Source organism: Melanerpes formicivorus, unplaced genomic scaffold (genome assembly GCF_026170545.1).
Source record: "Melanerpes formicivorus ecotype bairdi unplaced genomic scaffold, bMelFor1.0.p_v2 SCAF_5, whole genome shotgun sequence".
NCBI classification, from domain to species: domain Eukaryota; kingdom Metazoa; phylum Chordata; class Aves; order Piciformes; family Picidae; genus Melanerpes; species Melanerpes formicivorus.
The window spans coordinates 13,470,533-13,491,606 of NW_027142357.1; the positions used below are offsets into that span (position 1 = coordinate 13,470,533).

Sequence of the window (21,074 nt, forward strand, 5' to 3'; positions counted from 1 at the left end):
TAAGAGATCCAAGAACAGGTTTTCAGGGCTTTGGAAACCCAGTCTTTCAGTTATAACTTCATTCACCTGAGAATTTTTCTATATGCATTAGAAAGGATAAAACTAGTGCTGTACATCAGAGAATTTGCATTAAAAAAAAATCTCACAAATTAAAGGAGGAAATAACACCCTTTTAGTAACTCCCAACTTCTTCATATGATGGAATAAGAACAGTGAGTTTCAGAGTTGAAAAGATTACTGAATACTACCAAAGCTGCTTTTATTAAGTTATGCAGAAGACTTCTTACTGAGGGAACATTCATTCACATTTACAGAAACCAGTTTTGCCTCACTTAAACATATCAAAATAGCACAGGGAGATCTGAAAACATACTTTTGCTTGGAGAGAACAGATTCATCGCCCTGACTCAACTCCCTCCGCATTGTCCCTTCAATTTCTGCTGCAAGGGAATCCTAGTGAAAAATGGAAACCAGGAAAGTTGACAAATTAGTCAAGTATTCCTCCTACAGATTTTAGCAGAAAACGTCTCTAAAACAAAAAATACTTTTAACACCTCCACTTGTTTCTCCAGTATCGGTATGTTTCTGACAAACCCTTTGGTTTCTGAGGAAGAGGCATTCAGGGTGAGTTTGCCACCTTAACTACCCCTATGTATAACCAGTATGGGTTCAGTTTTCATTAGCAACATCAGTTTTTTCTTGATGCTCTTTATGTTAAGTGTTTTAAGTTAAGCTACGTTTGTAAAAGCATTTCTTACAAAAGCCAAATATGCACATGAGGGATTCTGTACTAGAAAGAAGCATCCAAAACCTTCAAGTTCTCAGTGTAGGCCAGAAATTTTTGAGAGTAATCAGAACATACCTGATATTAAGTACGAAGGAGAAAATAAATGCCTTTAACCCTTTTCTATTAATGCAGTCACCTATGGTAATTCCAAGATGATTATTTCTGAGGATGATTAAAATTTAATCTTCCAGAACAAGGACATAAAGTTACATCAGAAACTACATAAAAGGAAAAAAACAACTATTTGAACTTCTGAAAAGATGCTTTGTTTCTTAAAGAAACAGTCAAGCTATAAAATTCACATCAACACTGAACAAATATACTAGCACCACTGGGCACTAGCTGTAGAACATGAAAATTCCCTTATTTAACACAACAGTCATACACAAAGAAAAAAAATCATTTTACCATCACAAGGTGTCAAGTGAATGCAGTTATGTAATGGTTGTTTTACTCAGTTTTATGCCTTATGTGCCAGCAGGTGCACACTATGCTAGTAGTAATTATTACCACAGGAAATGCTCCACATGACTGGGGGTGGCAGAGACAAGCAACAGCACTAGCTTTGCTGCGCAGCAACTTCACTTCTTCTTGTGATTCGTGCAACATCCCCAGACACTCTGCATTCCGATCCTGCAACTCATGTAGCTGAAAGAGAAAAGAGGCCATCCACAATACCAGTAAGCTTCAAAGAAAAGACAGAATGAAACTGATCTGACTTTTACAGAAACCTGCATCAACTGATGTAATGCTAATATTTTTCCAACTGCACGGCACATACCAGTATCTAGAACGCACAATGGTCAGCACAGCACTGATTTTAGCGGTGAAGCATAAAGTCCAAATTAAGACTTGAAAAAGGAAGAAGCATGATAAAATCCAAAGGAAAATACATTGAAAAACTCTGCAAATGTAGTAAATGCCAACAGAAAAGAAGCAAAAAAAGAGAACTTCCTTAAAATCTAATAAGCTATAATATTGTTGATAAAAGTCAGTAATGTTTACACTAAACCATTCTTTTACTCCTATTAAGAGTAGTAAGACCTCTCCACTTGGAACACCTTCCTTGCCTTCCATACACTTTCAAACAAGAATATTTGTTTAGACAAATATAAATAAAAGCAATAGTTCCCATTCTCTCTTTTTTTTTCCTTCTCTGGTATTCTATTGCAAACATTTATACAAAAAATGTGTATGTGTGTATATATATGCCATAAGTACCTCTGCTGTCAGTTGCCTCTGAGCATCTTTGGAAGCCTGTAAGTGAAGCTTCAGCTCCTCCTTTTCAATCACGTGCTGAAATAAAAAAAGGGTGCTTGTCATTCTCTCAGTCAATTTCCCTAAGAAAGTTGATCCTCTGCCACACTTTTTTCCTGAAACAAACACTGTCCTGCCATGTAAGTCTCCGGCTTGCAAGTCAGCTTTTACCTGCTATATAAAGCTGCCATACACAGACACACACACAGAGAGACATGCTCCTCACAAGCGTTCCCTTACTTCTTTGAGTTTATGTTGAAGATCAACAATCTGAGACAAGAGGGATGAGATCTCTTCCTGGTAGCGAACCACCTCCTCACTCTTCTCTGACAACTCCTCTGTTATTCTGGAAATGTGAGCATTTGTTTGCCCTACAAAGCACAAAAGGAACTTAGCAGACAGCTTTTCCCAACACATGACAAAAAAAAACCCAAACCAAACCAATCAGCCAGAAAAGACCAGTGAAAATCAACAACAATCTGCAAAATGATGGATGCTCTTAAGAGGTCAATTCATAGTACATAAGAGTAGGTACCTTAGAGCATCCATAAGCAAAAGAATAATGGTGGGGAGGAGGAGAAGAAAGAGAGTTAACTTCAAATGCAGGTGTAATACATGAAGAAGCCAAGTATACAGAACTTGAAATATATGTAAGAGTCATATGAAGCACTGTAAGCTGCTATAAACAATTTCAAATGACACAGTGACTCAGGAGAAAGGCCAGACTTGGAATATGCTGAACAAGTTGGGCTCTAAATTGATCTTTTTATTAACCTCCTTCCTCTGTAAGCAAAAGCCTTTTGTCAGACCTTGTCAAGCATAACATAACATATATATATAGCTCCTGATTATTCCCCAAACAACCACTGCATGCAATTTCCCATTTCTTTCTTTGAGCAAGCACTTCATCAAGTGAGATGACAAAGCAACTCAAAAAACTGAAGCGTTTTTATGCAGTTAGCCTTGCTTGTATACTTGCCCTGAAAGCACAGCAAAATTATAATAAAGTCTGATCAATCTTGCATAAAGGTCAGACTACAAACGAAGCAACTATTTTATCTCAGATTTATGGCAGAACAAGGTCCTGCCATTGGGCCTGTAAACATTTAAGCTCACAATCAGGTACATAAGCTTATACACACAGGCAGTAGCATACATCAAATGACTACAGATAACAAAATTGTACCACCAGGTTATACAATCACCACAGACACAAAAAGGATTGATTGTTTCAGAACATGTAGCATGCATCTGAAATTCTTTGCAAACAGAACTTCCCAAAGCAAATACAGACACCTGTTCCAAACAGATTAAAACTCTTACCAATTTCAATGCTTTGGTTCACAATATGTATTTCAAAAATAACTGAACATGTTTGTAGATATACAGTAATTTAGAATGCACTGATACACTTCAGCATCAAGTGTGCTGAATACTCTGTGCAAGAAGATTATTTTGTTGATTCTCCAGTGTCTGTAGGCTTCAGTTTGCTTTATGAACATTAGATTTTGCATTGATTTTCTTTCTGAACACAGTACACATAACACACCTAAGTTGAATGCCATAGTGGAACTTGATGAAACAGAAATAATTTTACACTTGGGTAAAGAGCAAGTCTTGAATAATCGCCATAAATGACTGAAGCTCATTCTTTTGATTCAAGGCACTAAGTCTTTCAAATACCATTTTACCATTGCACAAATCAGCCCAGATACTCACGGAGCTCCTTGACACAGTCATTGACCAGCTGCTGTTCTTTCTCTTCATATGTAATGGTTTCTGTCTTCAGGTGGCAAGCCTTCAAGAAATCACTGGTATTTCAATTTCAGTTTATCTACACATGTATTAATGTTGTAAGTTTTTATTTCTTAAATTCTTGCAATTAAAAAATCTTCCCTCAATCTCTACAACTTCAGTGCATGTAGTCATACTTCCTAACCATTCTTTCCACCATCACCTGTTTCCCTGAATTTTGTAGTTTTTTTGAGTGGAAGACAGAGAGACACATGAAAAATACCTGATCTCTCGCCTTTAGTAGAAACTTGTTGCAAAAGTATGTAATTTGGTAAGGAAAGTAAAACAACACAGCAATCAGAAGCAAGCAACTGAATTTGCTTCAAATCTTCTTAAGGAAAAGGAAATCTTGAAAACTGAACAATGTTAGCCAAATATTACAAGCAACATTGCCCTGTTCTTAAAAACTAAAGAATCTGCTTTTAACTAATCTCCTATTTTACACTCTCCACCTCCACAGAAGAGACACCACCTTTAGAGATTCTAGTTCTTGTAATCTTCACTGTTGGTTCCATGATTTTTACAGCCATTATTTTGTCCATTTAATCTCTATCCTTGTAATGGCACAGTGCCTGTATTCATGCTCTATACACAAGAGAGACCAATGAAAGTACAGGGACTAATCACATAGCCAAAACTAACTGTACCTTTAAAAGAAATTGAGCTGAAGCTTAATAACCCTCAGTATTGAATATAGATTGCCAAAAATGTAATGGCAACACAACAGAATTCCCACAATACAATTACTAAGGGCTGTCAGATTTATATCAAAACAGACTGCAAAAGCTTGAGAGCCTGATGGGTCCAAGTACTTCTGTAGATGCTTATAGATGTTCCCATCTTCCTTCATGTACCCTAGAGGCATTGAGGAAGGGCTACCAGAGGACTCCAAATATAATGAGCAGTGAAAGAAACCAAGAGATGTGGGGAGGTCATACAAAATAATCATAAGCTTCAAGAGAAACCCAGATGGTGGATTTTTTAAAATATCCTGATTTATTTAATATCCAGCATTTATGGTATACGCTTTAAGCCTGATATACCTTTGATCGGAGAGCAAGGTTCTCCTCTTCCAGCTCTCTGAGCTTATCTTGCAAGACATCCAGTTGCAACAGATCATGTGATACATTGAAAGACTCATTGAAACGAAGTGGAGTGGAACAGCTGGAATCTGTTTCACTTTCCTCAGAAGCAATCGAAACAACACGGAGCAGGTCATCCTTCTTTGACAGTTCATGCTGCAGCTGGTTAACCTATGGCAAAAGATCACCGGCTTGTGAAATGTACTTCATCTATAAAATATTTCACTTTATGTATTATTTATGGAGCCTCTTGGAATATCCCTGTTTCAGTATAAAACAAGATTTAAAACCCAGCTCACAGGTCATGATCCATTTATTGATATTTCTACAGAAGACTCAACCTCTGTTTTATAGGAAGTTCATCAGGCTGTAATTTTAACACTGTAAGGGAGTCTGAGGATTCAAGGTAACACAAGAATGGCAAACAGAAACTACTGTTTAAATAGTTTACTTCAACATAATTTTCCATCTGCCTTGATTGAGGTTTACATTTTAATATGCTGGCTAGCATTTTGATTATGAGCATTTTTCTGAACTCCAACTTCCTGAAGAAAAAAGACAGATGTCCATTCAAAGGTATAGACTAGTAGAATCATAGAATTGTTAAGGGTAGGAAGGGACCTCAAAGATCATCTAAGTTCCAACCCCACCGCCATAGGCAGGGACCCCTCGCACTGGATCAGGTTGCCCAGAGCCACATCCAGCTTGGCCTTAAAAAGCTCCAGGAATGTGGCTTCCACTGCCTCCCTGGGCAACCTGTGCCATTGTCTCACCATCCTTATGGTGAAGAACTTCTTCCTAACCTCCAATCTGAATCTGCACACTTCTAGTTTTGCTTCATTCCCCCTAGTCCTATCACTACCTGACACCCTAAAAAGTCCCTCACCAGCTCTCTGTAAGCCCCCTTAAGATACTGGAAGGCCACAAAAGGTCTCCTCAGAGCCTTCTCTTCTCCAGACTGAATAGCCCCAACTCCCTCAGTCTGTCCTCGTAGGAGAGGTGCTCCAGCCCTCTGATCATCCTCATGGCTCTTCTCTGGACACGTTTCAGCATGTCCAGATCCTTCCTGTAATAGGGGCTCCACAACTGGACACAGTACTCCAGGTGGGGTCGCACCAGAGCAGAGTAGAGGAAGAGAATCACCTCCCTCAACCTGCTGGCTATGCATCTCTTGATACAGCCCAGGATGTGATTGGTTTTCTGGGCTGCACGTGCACACTGGTGGCTCATGTTGAGCTTCTCATCCACCAGCACCCCCAGGTCCTTTTCTTCAGGGCTGCTCTCAAGCCAGTCACTGCCCAACCTATATTGGTGCCTGGAATTGCCCCAACCCAGATGCAGGACCTTGCACTTGGTTGTGTTGAACCTCATGAGGCAGTCATGGGCCCACCTCTCCAGCTTGTCGAGGTCCCTCTGGTACTCCCCCAATCAATACACTAAATGAACTGCAGGACAAATTAAAACGAGACAGATCTCATGTAGATAAAGTCTATTTTGTACATACAAGTTTTTGTATTAATATACAGTTTATGCTGCCCTACAGATCACTATGAGTATGTTTTTATTACCAGTTTTATACAAGCAGTTGAATTCATTTCACTGTAACTTAACTACATCTGTTGACCCCAGTGTTAAAACACTTGGGATACTTTATTGTTGGTCAACAATTTAATTACCATTTTAGAAAGAAAACTAAGAAAATATTAGATAAAGAATGTATACTTAAAGGAAGAGAAGGAGTTAAAACCTTGAGCAGAATTCAGTTTTCATTACATTTTATTTTAAAAAATAACTAAATATTTTTTTATTCATTAGTGTAAGCACTCCATTAAGTTAACTCATTTTCTGGCTGTTTCTTCACCATTAAAGCCATTCCATAGCAGGTCATGTCAGATACCAGCTATTTGTTTTGACTTAGATTATTAGAGTCTAAGTTTAATGGTGGAATATCAGAATGATGGCCAAACCAAGCTATTTCAAAATGCCATCCTACTGTACATATATGATAGTAATACTTAAAATTCTCAAGATTTTTCAGTAATTAAAATACAGAGTCTTCACAGCCAATTCTTGGACTGAGAAAGCTGACTGAACAATGACAATTGGAAGAATGACATTTGAGTATAATTCTGTAATTTAACAGCACAAATCACAATGTATATTTACATTAACCCTCCTACTATCATCACAAAAAAAAAATAAAGGAAGAAAAGTCACTCACTCGATCTAGAGTTTGTCCTAATTGTTCTTCTAGTGCTTCATTCTGTTCTGTCAAAAGATGGTTTCTCTTAAGAAGAGCTTGTCCAATCCGAGCTGCCAGCTCCAAATCCCGGTCTTTCTGTTCACAAAATGAGAAGAAATGTCTACTTTGGATCAGGTAAGTTTTAAATTTAGAGCACTTTCAGATTTTCCTAGCTATTTTTTAATGCATCACTACTCTGAGATCCGCTTCACTCATAAATGGATCAACATTGTCAGAACAATGGATGCTGAATGGTTGCTGCAGAACATATCTGTAACTGTTTCTTGATACAGTGCATCCTATTCTATAGTCACCTGCAGTAAAAGGTGGAGGCAAAAGCACCAAACCTGGAAACAGTTTTGGGTTTTTTTTGGAGAGTACTGCAGAAGTTCAATGGGCTCTGCTGATGATACAAGAAACCACATGTACTTAGGCCTGTGGTCTTTCAGGTGACTCTCCAGAACAGACCATTTAACTTGAGTAGTGATGAGAGGGTAGAAGCAAGGGAGCAAGAGGACAGCAGGAGGAAAGCGGGTGTTTTCTTACACCTCACTTACTTCACAGGTGCCCACAGTTTTGCTAAGTCTTGTTTCCACAATAGTGCAACTACCTGAGCAGTTTCTCATTACTTGTGTGTTTGATATGCAGCTCCTAAAGGAAACTGAACCAAAATCTCAGGTAGCTAAATAAAATCCTTCCTCAAATACATGTCCATAAATATATTAACAGAGCATTAGAGATGAGCATACCTCAGCTATCACATGTTTAATCATGTCAGCATCACCGTAGGTTTTCTGCTCCATATTATCTGTGCCAACAACTGCGAAGAGAAAAACACAGTGAAGTAGGTTAAGTACAAGACAAGTGCTGGGAAAGGAGAGAACTGACACTTGAAGATGTTTTTCACATACAAACACAGTACTTAGTTGTGTAAGAGACTAAATCTTGTCTCTCTTGATGTGAATCAACAAAAATAAAATCACCTTTACTCCTTGACCAGATGATAGCTGATGAGTATTGGACAGACACCACTGGATAATGACTCTGTGGAATGTGCATAGACAAGACCATCTCTACCAATCAGCTAACCCAGAAAGGGAGGATGGTGAAAAGGACAATGGTTTCACCACCTAGACACATACCTAAAAAACTGTATAAAAGACCAGAGCAATACTGGCTCAGAAGGAGGAAAAGACCTGAGCAATGCTGCTCTGAAGAAAAACTAAGAAAATACCAGGAGAGAAATGGACAGACACATCACCATGTAGCCGGGAAGAAGCAGACCAGGAGGAACCCTCTCTCCATGTCCTAAGTTCCACCTGCTGCAACTCATGGAGCTGAAGAGGCCGCTCCCTCCCCTCCTCCAGTGGAGCACAGCACAGCCAACAAGGCAGCACCCTTCCTCCACAGACCCAAACTGTCTTGGGGGGTGGGGGATGATAATATAATTCCTTTCCTCTTTTCTCTCCCTCTTCTATTTTCTTTCTCTCTCTCTCTCCTTCTGATCCGTCCACTTTATTCTGTTAATAGCCTCGCTGTTGATATTTTAGCCTCATTTGTGTCTCTAACTTCACAACACAGGAATATTCAAAAGAACTGAGTCTCTTACCCTCTCTGGACCAAGACATTAATTGGTGTTGTCGGCAGGATTCCCGTGTAGTGAAAGTATCACGGCAAGACTACTGCGTTTCTGAGAACCCCAAAATGTGTGTGTGTGTGTGTCTGAGATGTCCTCTGAGTACATAGAGAGCAGGGAGTCCAGATTTGCGTTTCCACTCTCCCAAGAGGGAATTGGCCAGAGAAGGACAAAGTGAAAGTTTGCAGAGAGCCTGTGTGGGAGTTCTCAAAAACTTTCAATGTGTGTGCTTTCTCAGGGAAGATTAACTGGGGTAAAAATGTTGGTTTTACAGTGTGACCTCCCTGAGAATTCTCTGTACCATGTTTTGAGAAACCCAGCTTTCTGGTGACATTTTGTAAAGTGTGTGTTCTCTCAGGGAAGTAGTGTGGCTTCCCCAAGAAGCCCAGTATTGAAACAAAAGTTGAGAAGCTTTTGCAAGTGTAGGTTCTCTCAGGGAAATTGTGTGACTCTCCCTTGGAAGACCACATTGGGGCTTTTTTGTGTGTGACCTCTCCTGAGAAATCTATTGTGTATTTTTCCTGGAGAAGAGTATTTTGGAGTGAGCCTTTTAAAAGTGTGTGTTTTTCCAGGAAAGATTTTTTGGATGCAAACAGTGTTTTTTGATTTGACTTCCCCCTGAAATTTAGAGCCCTAATGAAAAATGTTTTTTGAAACAAAAGAAATAGCCCCAAGTGGGAGGCTTTTTTCCTTTTTAGAAACTCATGGTGCCCACCCATCTGTGCAGGTACTTGACTGGACCCATGAAAACTGGAGTAATTTCCAGAGTGTGGCTGATCGGATTTTGGCCCTGCAGAAAGATGCAAGAGCAAAAGCCGGTAAAGCCAAAGCTTTTATTTCTGCAGTTTTAGGTGCCTAGTTAGCAGCTTCAGTGGAAGAGAAACAGAAATGGCACGAGAATCCAACGATCTCCTCTTTGCAGGGCTTTGTGGAGTCACTACAAAGCCATGTTGCCACTTTGAATGATGTAGTGGCCAGTCTTAACATTTCTTTTTTTAAAATCTCTTCTCTTTCCCTCTCTCTTTCTCTCTCTCCTTCTGATCTGTTCACTTTACTCTGTTAATAAATAGCCTTGCTGTCGATATTTTGGCCTCATTTATGCCTCTAATTTCATAAGATGGGAACATTCAAAAGAACTGAGGCTCTTACCCTCTCTGTACTGAGACAAGTTGATGAAACTAGGAGAGGCTATGAGAGGCATGTTAACTTCAAAAATATGAAATAATACACATTTGGGAGACTGATACAATGAGGTGTTGAACATTTACAACTTCCAGCAGTATTAGCTAAAGTTTGAGGTTCTCATACAGCCTCCAAATTCAGACAAAGGGGGAAAAAAAAAAAATCTCTTAAGATAAACTTTTTTAACATGACTAAGCTATTAAACCATCCAGCCTCTGCAGAGAGACAGAAGAGTCTATCTGAGCATACCCAAATACAACTGAACACATCTGCAGACATTATACTTGGAAGAAATTCCCCTATGTGTGTTTCTGACGGCTATAAACAGAAAGTATGAAGACTCCAGAGACTAGTTATGAAAACATATTTAAGTGCTCAATCATCCTAGCAACAATTAAAAAGAAATAGGATCATACATGTCTGCAATTTAGATGTAGTAGTAAATCCTGTTTTACTGATCAAGTGACTTCTACATTTGAAGCGTTTGTAAAACCACTCAGAAAAAGAAGGATTTGAAAACCAGGACTCAGTCAAGAACAAACAAAGCATGAAGAGTTTGTGACAACTCTGAGGAAAACACAGTGCTGAAACACAAAGTGCTCCTCTGCTTCAGTTCTTGTCCTCAGGAACAGCACATGCAAGTGAAGAACACACCTTAATTACCTTGTTCAAATTTGTGAGATCCAGCCAAGGAGGAGGAAGGAAGTTCAAGAAGAGCTAATGACAGAAAATTAAAGATACAGGTGGGGAAAAGGAAAGATGAGAAAGAATTAGAATATAAGGAAATGGGTAATTTTTTGTATACATCCACCACCACCACAAAAATGTGTAAACACACTTTTTATATTTAAATGGATCTTTAAAAGTTATAAGAAAGTTTTAATAATGTGATTCCCCTTCAGAAGCAAAGTTAGATCATCCCTGGAGGTGGCAGATACTTGCACTTGTCCAAGTTCAACAGAACGGTGCTATTTTTGCTTTATGAAATTAAGATCACAAAAGTAAAGAAGGTAGTAATATAAATTTAACAACTACAGAAGTATCTGCTTCAATTGAGGGTCTAAGTTACCCTGTTTTGAAGCTACTTTATATCATCACTGCACTGAAAAATGAGGTTACTATGGATTTGGTCTAAATCTGTTTCTGAGGATTTACTTAACTCCTCTACCTTGTATAAGTCCGATTCATACTCTGAATACATACTGGTATTGGCCCTCAGTTTTTCCTGTTTGTTCTTGTTGAGTAGTGCACATGTACTTATGAGATTACCGAGTGCCAAGCTGAAGTGCACACAAAAGTTTATGTATGTTACATAATGTCTGTAATAAACCTTTTAAAACATAACACTAAGGCTATGCTATGAACAAAAACAAGTTGCATTTTTGTATATAAAGAAACTTATCTTGGAGTCTTGAAAAACAGGACAACAGAAAGAACAATATAAAAGAAAAATGTTTATGAACAGTTTCTCCTGGAGCTTAACAGAAAAATAACTCAATCTAACAAACCAAACGTTTTTCAGCAAGTAGATCAGTAAGCATGAAAACCCAACATATGCTGTCAAGTACTTAGGATTTTTGAACTTACAACAGTGCCACTTACAAATTGTATTTCTAAACAAAATTAGGTGGTCTTCACAAATTTTAAAGTATCTATTTATCAGAAGCATAGCATAGTATGCATTTGGGAGATCAGTTTTTATGGCACTTAGTTGCTGATGTTGGTTACCAAGAGGGGACTCCAAACTCACCCGGCTTACTAGTATTTGAAAGTTCACACTACATGCATGAGCAAGTTTCAGCCATTATAGGGAGATTCTTATAGCCAGTTCTCCTGTGCTAAGTATTCCCAACAGGTTATTTCAAGGTAAACGTCTCCATTCTAAGTCACCTTAATAAAGCTTTACACTAATTACATACAAGGTTATTCAGATAGGTAAGTTCCTAAAATCAAGAGCAAATATATTTACTTTGATAAATGAAATCACAGAACTGACAACTTTGAAACTTAGTTCTACACGTCTTTTCTTATTTTCTCACAGTACAGGATCAAACTGATAGTTTGTTATAACTCCCTCTGGCAAATATGCACACGTGCAATCTCTCCTCACTCACCTTGCCAAGCAAAAGCCACAAGCAATTCTTCATTCTGGTTAATATTCTTGCAATGTTGTGCCATATCCCTTTACTCACACATACTAAATAATTCTGAAGACAGTGCAATCCAGGGCTTCTTAGGCTACCACAGCTGAGGCAGAAAATATTCTTCCACCTCACGGAAAACTGTCAGTGAGAATCAACTGATCATTTGATAAACCTACTAGGCAACAGCATCCATAAAAAGAGGAGGAGCTCAAGTGCAATAAATGTTGCCCTGGTTTGTTTGTTTGCTTTCTCTTAGGTATTAACTACCAATCTATTCAAACCAGGAGTTGAGCATCTCTTCTTCTAGGAAACAAATTGTATTTGAGTTTGTTACCCAGCAGTTATGACAAAGCTCTTAAATTATAGAATGAGCTTTTTATGTTATGTTTAAAAGTTATCTTTTAACTTAATGTCAGTCACTGTTACAGCTCATTTTCAAGAAAGCAGCTGTGGCAGCTTTTGAAAAAAAAAAAAAACCAAACTCCTCTAACAAGCAGTTTATTTTCACAGGACACATGCTACAGTTAAGAAGAACTTCTCACTGGGTAAAAGAGAAAGGGACCACTTTCTGCAGTACCTTGATAGACAAATAATGAATGGCTGGCTTCACTAAAACATTGTTGATAAAGCCCTTCCCTCTCACTGTGGTTTGGAGATGCAGGCTCACACTGACTGAAGGTCCCTGATGTGGGAGCTCTGTGCTTCATTACACTGGAACTACAGATGTTGACCAAAGAGCTTCAGCAGAGCCACATTTATGTAAAGTTCCTCCATCATGGACAGACTCTGATTTCACCTCTTTATAATTCAAACTCAGAGGAAAACCCACACCCCACTGACTACACAACTGCTTCCAGTGAACTACAACTCTTCACTCCACTAATAAAATCATTTATGCTTGCAATACTTTTATTAGTAACACACCAAGCCATAAACATTAAGTGACTTTCCAACTACTTTTCACAGTTAAAGAGAGTCCCAGCTTTTAACCGATAATAAGATTAAACTGCTGAGCACTACATTTAGAGGTAGCATTTTTATTTCACTTACTCATCTGTATATGCCCTGGGTGGAGGCTTAAAGCATAAACAAAACCAAATACCTTTCAGTGGTGGCATGTACAAGGAAGAGGTATTTATATAGGAAGCTGCAATGACTACAAGTTCATTCTCCCAAGCAATTTTTTCTGATACTTCTAATATACAGAGGAAAAAGGACTTCCCCATTTCTCTGAAGTGATTATAGTGAATTCTCTTCTTTACACATAAACCGACTTGAAACTAAAGGCAAGTCAAGTCTTCAGTTCTATTGGCAGCCCTCTATGTATTTAATTTTTAACACATTATAGGTTTCTCCATGTGATTAGAAGCTGTCTGTTTTCTTCCTTATCACATTAAGGGTAAGTTACTTAGTAGCTTCAGAATTGGAAGGCAGCGATCAACTCTGATTTAGGACCCACCTATAGGGCATTCACTTAATTTCTATTTCCAGAAGAAACCATTAACTGCATTTAAAAAGCAATACTGACATAAAACATTGAACCATAGAATGTTTGGAGTCAGAAAGGACCTTTAAATGTCATCTAGTGCACCCCCCAGCACTGATCAAGGGCATCTTCTTCTACTAGATCAAGCTTGCTTAGAGCCCTGTTCAACCTGACCTTGAGTGTTTCCACATATGGGGCATCTACCACCTCTCTTGTCAACCTGTAACAGTGTTTCACCACTCTAACCATAAAAAAAATTTCCTTACATTTAGTCTAAACCTTTTGTTTAAAACCATCACTACTTTTCCTGTCACAAAATGCCCCTCTCAAAAAACCTGTCCCCATCTTTCTTATAGGCCCCTTTAAGTACTGAAAGGCTGCAACAAGATGTCCCTGGAGTTTTTTCTACTCCAGGCTGAGCACAACCAACCCTCTCAGTCTGTCTCACAGCAGAAACGTTCCAGCCCCCTGAACATTTTAGAGACCCCGCTCTGTACCCAAATCCAGTAGGTTCATGTCTTTGTGTTCAGGACTCCAGAGCTGGACACAGCACTGCAGATGGGGTCTCACAGGAGCAGAACAGAGACGCAGAATCCCCTCCCTCAACCTGCTGGCTACATCTTCTTGGTGTAGTCCAGGATAGGGTCAGCCTTCTGGACTGAGACTGTGTATATTGCTAGCTCAGGGCAAACACCAGCAAAAGAACCACAGCATCATTAACAATCCTGAAAGCAGAGTTGCTGCATACTTCATACCTCTGTATGTATGTATATATCTAATCCAGCACAATTCTAGGTTCCTTTATCTTTTCCAATATCTTGTGTTGCAATTGTTTTTTCTATGTGAAATCTAATGATCAGGCAGCCATGGAATGTTCTGGGTCAGCCCTTAGAATTCTGGTGCTGAACTACAAGCGCTTCACCTGAACTCAGCTTTTTCTTCCACCTGTACAAAGTTTGTCAGATTTTAGCACTTTATAATGTTAACAATATTAATTTTATATTTACAATTTTTTCTTCAATAATTAAAAACAAAAGCAAAAATCCCAACCATATCCTAGGCCCAGATATACTCACTCATGTAATGGAAGGGCTCCTCATCATGAGCAGGAGAAGTGATTTTAGGAAGATGGCCATGGTGGGCAGGAGACTGAATCCAGTCTTGATTTTCATACAGATACAGAGAGTCCACTCGTAACTTGTAATCTGGCAACTGTTCTTCTAGCATGCTCACCAACTCTACCTCAGGAAGGTCCTCATTGGAGCAGACATCTGAAAAATGAATGAAAGCCAGTAATAGCACATTACTATTAAATATGACATATATTGCTACAGTAGTATACATTCTATATACTATAAACTATAAATTATCAGTAGATTTAAAAATAATTATTTTATATTGGACAAATTGCCAGATTACTTACTGAATTAATACTTAATTTACATTGTAGTATTTTAAGTTCCTCATCCCAAACAACTCCACAACTTCCTGGAAAGCCGGTTTAGCCATGATTCCCTCCAACTTCTTGAGTACGTGCGCCTTTAGTTTCAATTTCTATCTTTTCCTCTTCATTAAGCCGAAACACAAACCTACATTTTACCAGCTACTGATTTTGAAAGGTTTCACTGGCTTTAGTACTGTCATACTTCCCTTTTCTGAAGGAAATTCACATTTCTCTTGCTCTTCTCTTTATCTTTTTGTTTGGTTAGAAACATAGATGTAAATCATCTCAAAGTCATTACAATAATTAACAGAATGCTGCCTTAACAGCAGTGAACAAATATAAAATTCCATTATCATCCACACAGAAACATGCTCTGAGAAACACAATACTCAAAATCCTGGAAAGGAAGTTCATCCCCTTCCTATTTTGCCCCACCCAGCTTAATCTCTTCCTAATTATTGGGGAAGGGGGGGGGAAAAAAAAAAAAAAAAAAAAAAAAAAAAAAAAAAAAAAGAGAGAGAGAAAAAGAAACATTATTTCTACATTGCTAAAATACTACACATCAAGGGTATACAATGATTACCTTTGCATTATTTCCACTCAAGATGAAGTTTATCTTCATTATTATTCAATGGCAAAAATGCCAATGTTGATTACTGACACTGAAAATTTTACAGCCAACCTTTTCCAGAGCAAGCTGATTTTAAGAGCCAGTTAAGCTTGCACAAGCTATTTTTGTTCATCCACAATATCAGATAAACAATATAAAGCACATGAAACTTAAGGCTGTCTTCAGGTTGGTGTTCTATAACATTAAGATAGTTTCAAAAATTCAGAATTTAATTCTTCATCTTACCAGAGATGCTCTCCAAGCCCCCGTGATCAAAATTCATGAGTCCTTTCTTTGCAGCTCACTTCTTTGGAAATAGCATTCTGTAGTCAGATTGCGCACCGTCCCTTTATTGCTTTGGTAGAAAGATGGCTTTGGTTTGGAGACAGAGAAAGTGAGACCCATCAAACCACCAAGACACTAACAAATTTGGGATGAACTGTTTTCTGTAGAGTGGTTCATACTTTGTATCAATTTCCATCTTAGGACATGCTTATTTCATCTGGGCTACTACTGATCAGGATAAGCATCTATAGGCATTTCATGTAAACTTCACCAGCTTCTCAGCTCTGGCATCATCTGGAAAGAAAAAGAAAAAGAATGTCAAAGTTTAACAGATGTCACTCTTTCAAATGAGACAGGTAAGTTAACCTGACTTGTCTCTTTCAGTCTGAATTTCTCCCCTGTACTATCATTAAAACATTTTAATCCCCAATTCACACGTGCATGTAAAACACAGCATTCAAGATATGCCTTTTCCCTGCAGGCATAACATCCCACCTTCAGCACTGACTGTCAATTAGTCTTCTCTACCATTCCACCTCTTCCATACAATATTTAGCCTATGACAGTTTCATTCACTGAATTGAGGCATTTCCCTTTTACTCTAAAAGACAGCAGCTACTACATTTAAAGCAATGGATTATAAAGGCTTTCAAAGGATTTCAAACCCATCTTTTTTAGCATTTTGGTTGTTAAAATGTTTTATAAGACTGCTTTAATCTTTTCCCTTTTAGAAGTCAGTTAATTAAAAATTGGATACATCTGAGCTTTACTTTGTGGGTCATGACAAAATCTGCTTCCTCTTCACCAGAGACACATTTAAACCATAAATGAAACTACTATTAACTAATTAGCATATCAAAACAGTTTAATAAAGTAAAAATTCTGTTGTTTGCTTGCCTAAACTGTTCAATTATCTTTTATATGAAATACAAGATGACAGAGAAAAATGAAGTGAAAGAGAACAAAAGTCTCATTTTCCCTCCTCCTTCCACTCAGTAAAACCAAAAGTCTATTGAAATCAAATTTGCTCTGGACTTTACTTAAGACCTCCCATCACCACACAACAACCACAGATATGTCTCACAGTCTGTAGCAACTTCTCATTCAATGAGATCAAAATGGACAGCGTAGGGGCTTTTTAATGAAAGCCTAGAGCCTGCCAGTTCATCTGCTTGCAGACCTTGGCAGGAGATCAGAAAGAGAACATTCTTCCATTAATGTCAGCTTATACTTGTGAGCAGTATCTTCTTGCTTTGTCACTTAATTCTTTATAGATGTACTTTATTCATCAGCTTTAATTATCATCTACATTGGACACACATTAAAAAGAATAAAACAGATTCCAGAAACATTTCTATCTGAATGTATAGCTGCATCTAACACTAGTCTGCATTTTTTTTTCCAAGAATCTGTTTTTTTTCAATAGATTGCTGAAAAGCATTAACTACACATACATACCCTCCATCCCCTCTCAAACAACTCAATAGAGCAGCAAAAGACACTTAAGACTGATGGAGATCCACCTAAACAAGATGATTTTATCTTGTAATAAGAGTCACTATAGAGTGAGACAAAATTCAGCAGCACAGGACAGTTTCTTCACAGCTCTGATTGTACCTTTTTCCTTCCAGCATTAATAATGTAAAAATTAATACTACTTCCTCTCTCTTCTAAGCAGTGCCAAGCTGAACACTATTCATTGAGGATCAGGCTCAGTTCAGCCAACAAAACGAAAAAAAAAACAACCAAACCAACCAACTACCAAAAGAATTTGGGTCAACGTTTTCTAGAGCATCAGGCCAACATCAAGATATCCAATCAAAAGGGCAACCTCATTTGTAAAACCTTTGACAAGCCTGCTATGTAAGCAAACAACATAAAAGTTAATGCTCACATTTCCGGTGCTCAATGTGCCATGGGGAACTTCTCTGGAAAAATTTAACCAGCTAATGCCCTACAAGTCACCCCATAACTCTCTTCTTCTGCAGCTATAAAACAATTTCAGACAGTTTTTCAGATAGTTGTAACTATAATTCAATACACTTGTATAAAACCCATAAAGTTTACAACATGGCCTTAAAATACATGACCATGTTATAAAAAGATGGTCCAGAAATTAAAGTTGTAAAACCATGCAGAATGTCCACGTCTAAAGTCAGAACTTTATCAGCTATTATTTTTAGTCTTTATTTATAAAGATTATTTCCATTTTCTATTTACTGTATTAATGCCACACAGATGCACTACTTATCGGTTCTGTCCCTCATGATAATTTGCCATTGATATTTGAGACTCTTACAAATAGGTTAATTGAATATGGAAAAAACAAGGATAATTTAAGTATTGGAGAATGGCCTACATGTAGGAGTGGTGCTCTCAGAAGGCTTGCTTTAAGGTAGGCTCAAGAGAAATGAAAATATCAGACATTTTATACACACACATACCTATCTACCTCAATCTGTGCATTTCTGTGCTCTGTAAATTAAATTTTATTCCACTATGTGAGTTTCATATTTCAGCTATCACATGGCTTGAAACAGTAAGCTAAAACCAGGAGTGCATATAGCACACTTCAGAAAAGACCTCTTGTAGAAGTGAGAACTACTCCTAGGCCTTTTGCATCTGCCCCCAGAATCCAAATTGCTCTGAGGTTTGCTAGATCATCTGCATGGAAAATGAAACTCAGGAAGAAGAGGCAATGCTGAAGCACATTCATACCAAGAAATATTCTAAGAAGTGTGGAGGGCTATCTCTCAGGACCCAAGCAACAGTCCTACTGCTTATCAATGTTATAAACTGTATAAAAATTGAAGCATAACCAACAAAAAAAAAAAAAAAAAAGGAAAACCTAGAAAAATATGTTAAAAGCATTAGAAGACACTTGATGTGTATTTCTTTTAAGTGATAACATGTCACAGTGTATAGCTTAAAAACACAAAAACTAGAAGAGGAAACACACATTCAGCACAGAGATAAAAGAGGGTTCTTCTGACTACACAACAGGAGATTTTATCAAATTTTTCCATCAATGAGTCAGTAGATCTCAGCTAAGTTTATCTTGCAAAGCCTTAGAAGAGTTGTAACAGCTATAACATATTAATTGTTCTTATCTTTGGAACTACTACTTTTAACAGTTCAAGATGGATGCAAAAAGACAGTTGTGCCATCTGACTCTGAATATAATTCTGAAAACATTCTACTACTAGAGAACTCAATTTCAAATTTTAATTATCAGAAAGGTGAAATTAGTTGCTTTTACAACTGGAAACCACGAACTAATGTATATAATTTCTTTGTGCATTAGAAGTTTAAAACTTTTCCAAAATACTGGCATCTATTTTGACATTCAAACTCAAATGGAAATATCCTGTTATTCTTGCTGTTTTCCTTCTTGGTGAGAGCAGTTGACTCCTCACAAGCACTTGGAAAGACTAAACTAGATCTGCTTCTCTGTACAATTACAGGATGCAAGATAGCAGACCACAGCAAACAGAATTTCAACAAACAATATTCTAATTTGATTAAAAGTGAAGTTAAGGCTCATTTTCCAAAAGGAAGCAAACTGAATTATTCTGGAGTGATAAACTGTATTATTATGTAAATACACAATTTAATAACAATTACGAAAATTACATCAAGTTGTTAACACAGTACTTTTTTCATCACTAAAATCAGAATGGTGTCAAGCCATCTCATAACAATACACATATTTTCCATTTCAAAGTTAAGGAAACAGTTCTATTCTTATAGCAAACATGACTATACTGAATTGCTGCCAAAACATTCCTGGGACTACTGCTCAGAGGCAGAGGCCAAACCATTCAACAGTGCATAGCATGAGATGAACAACAAAGGACTATATACGGAAAACTAAATCTATGCAAACACAAACATACTTGCTGTGTACCTAACACCTGCTATTTTCAGCCATTACTATCCCTACAGAAACCTACTTAGTGCTCATGTTTCTCTCATGTGAGGAAAAAAATAAATCTCAGAGTATGCCAACACAATCCTTATACAAGTGTAATAATCATAAGCAAACCTGCCTCAGACCTTCAACCATAAATATTACAGTATAAAAAAGGAACGGTAAGGAAATGAAGTCAACCCCCACACACATTTCCTGGATTGTGTTAAATCTGGGATGGGGGTAAGGCTTCAGAGAGGAAGATGGAAGACATCTCTTAGAGGATGATGAATACCAAGGGAGTCATAGAACTAACCACAATGGTTTCCTCATCCTAATTATCCGGAGCTACACCAAGCTAGACTCATTTTTAATCCTTGTCATTTATAATAACCTATACTGTCTTTAAGTAGCAAAACTACCTCTTAAGCAAATGCATATATATGTACATGTATAAACATATATATACACATGTACTTAAGACACAATATATACATACCCATACACTATTAAATATCACAGTTTGATAATTAAGATTTTAAGTTCTGCATGCTTGACGGTTGTCTATATCATCCCTAGCACACCGTGTGAAAATAGCATGTGCTTGAATGAGGTCAAACTTCATCTGAAACTATAAGTGCTACCTAAATACTCATATCAAGTTTTATTATTTCCCAATTATTTTCTGTAAATGCACAAACTTTTTCAGAAGAAAAATAAAAGTCTACATGTGTACATGCAAGAAATAATGTCTACATCTAAGCAATGTTATGATCAGAGAGCTAATAATTTGTTTTCTGAGAGTAAAAGAACTGTCATGAACTGCGTATTTGTTGGTTAGAGAGTACAAAAATGTGATATACGCTCGAGGAAAGTACTCTGCTGCTACTTCATTATTAAGGTTGTTAGAGGCTTCTTTTAGAATTGAAGCTTGTTCTCTAAAAAGCATACTTGAAGAGAACTTAACTGAAATCTCAGGCTTTCAAGCTCATGCATAACTGAATCCACTTAAGGAAATGGTTTAATATATACCCCATTTTAAGAGTTACAATTTTGTATATTTTAGAGTAAACCAAACTGGTCTATATGACTCAGTCTCCCAAGTACCACTAGCAATCTAACTACATAAAAGAATATGTCATCTCTTTGATAAGCATCTCAGTGAAAATGCTGGTTTTGCATCTTCTTAGAAACCCAGTGAATCATGTTTATCCT

General features: G+C 37.6%; 1 protein-coding gene across 4 annotated transcripts in view; it reads right to left on the bottom strand.

The window, feature by feature from the left end:
- TRAK2 (trafficking kinesin protein 2) overlaps positions 1-21,074 on the bottom strand; it is a 28,849-nt gene that overhangs the window by 6,418 nt on the left and 1,357 nt on the right. The window contains exons 2-12 of one of the 4 annotated variants that reach the window (XM_068138299.1): positions 15,911-16,243; positions 14,687-14,881; positions 10,644-10,697; positions 7,912-7,982; positions 7,142-7,258; positions 4,882-5,091; positions 3,764-3,842; positions 2,285-2,415; positions 2,009-2,083; positions 1,298-1,435; positions 374-453 (exon numbers count right to left, since the gene is read on the bottom strand). In XM_068138299.1, coding sequence (XP_067994400.1) covers positions 374-453; positions 1,298-1,435; positions 2,009-2,083; positions 2,285-2,415; positions 3,764-3,842; positions 4,882-5,091; positions 7,142-7,258; positions 7,912-7,982; positions 10,644-10,697; positions 14,687-14,881; positions 15,911-15,947 — 1,187 coding nt within the window. In that variant the 5' untranslated portion in view covers positions 15,948-16,243. Of the gene's footprint in view, positions 1-373; positions 454-1,297; positions 1,436-2,008; positions 2,084-2,284; positions 2,416-3,763; positions 3,843-4,881; positions 5,092-7,141; positions 7,259-7,911; positions 7,983-10,643; positions 10,698-12,094; positions 12,206-14,686; positions 14,882-15,033; positions 15,476-15,910; positions 16,244-21,074 lie in introns of those variants that run through there. The other 3 variants (XM_068138301.1, XM_068138300.1, XM_068138302.1) reach the window with 3 other exon arrangements.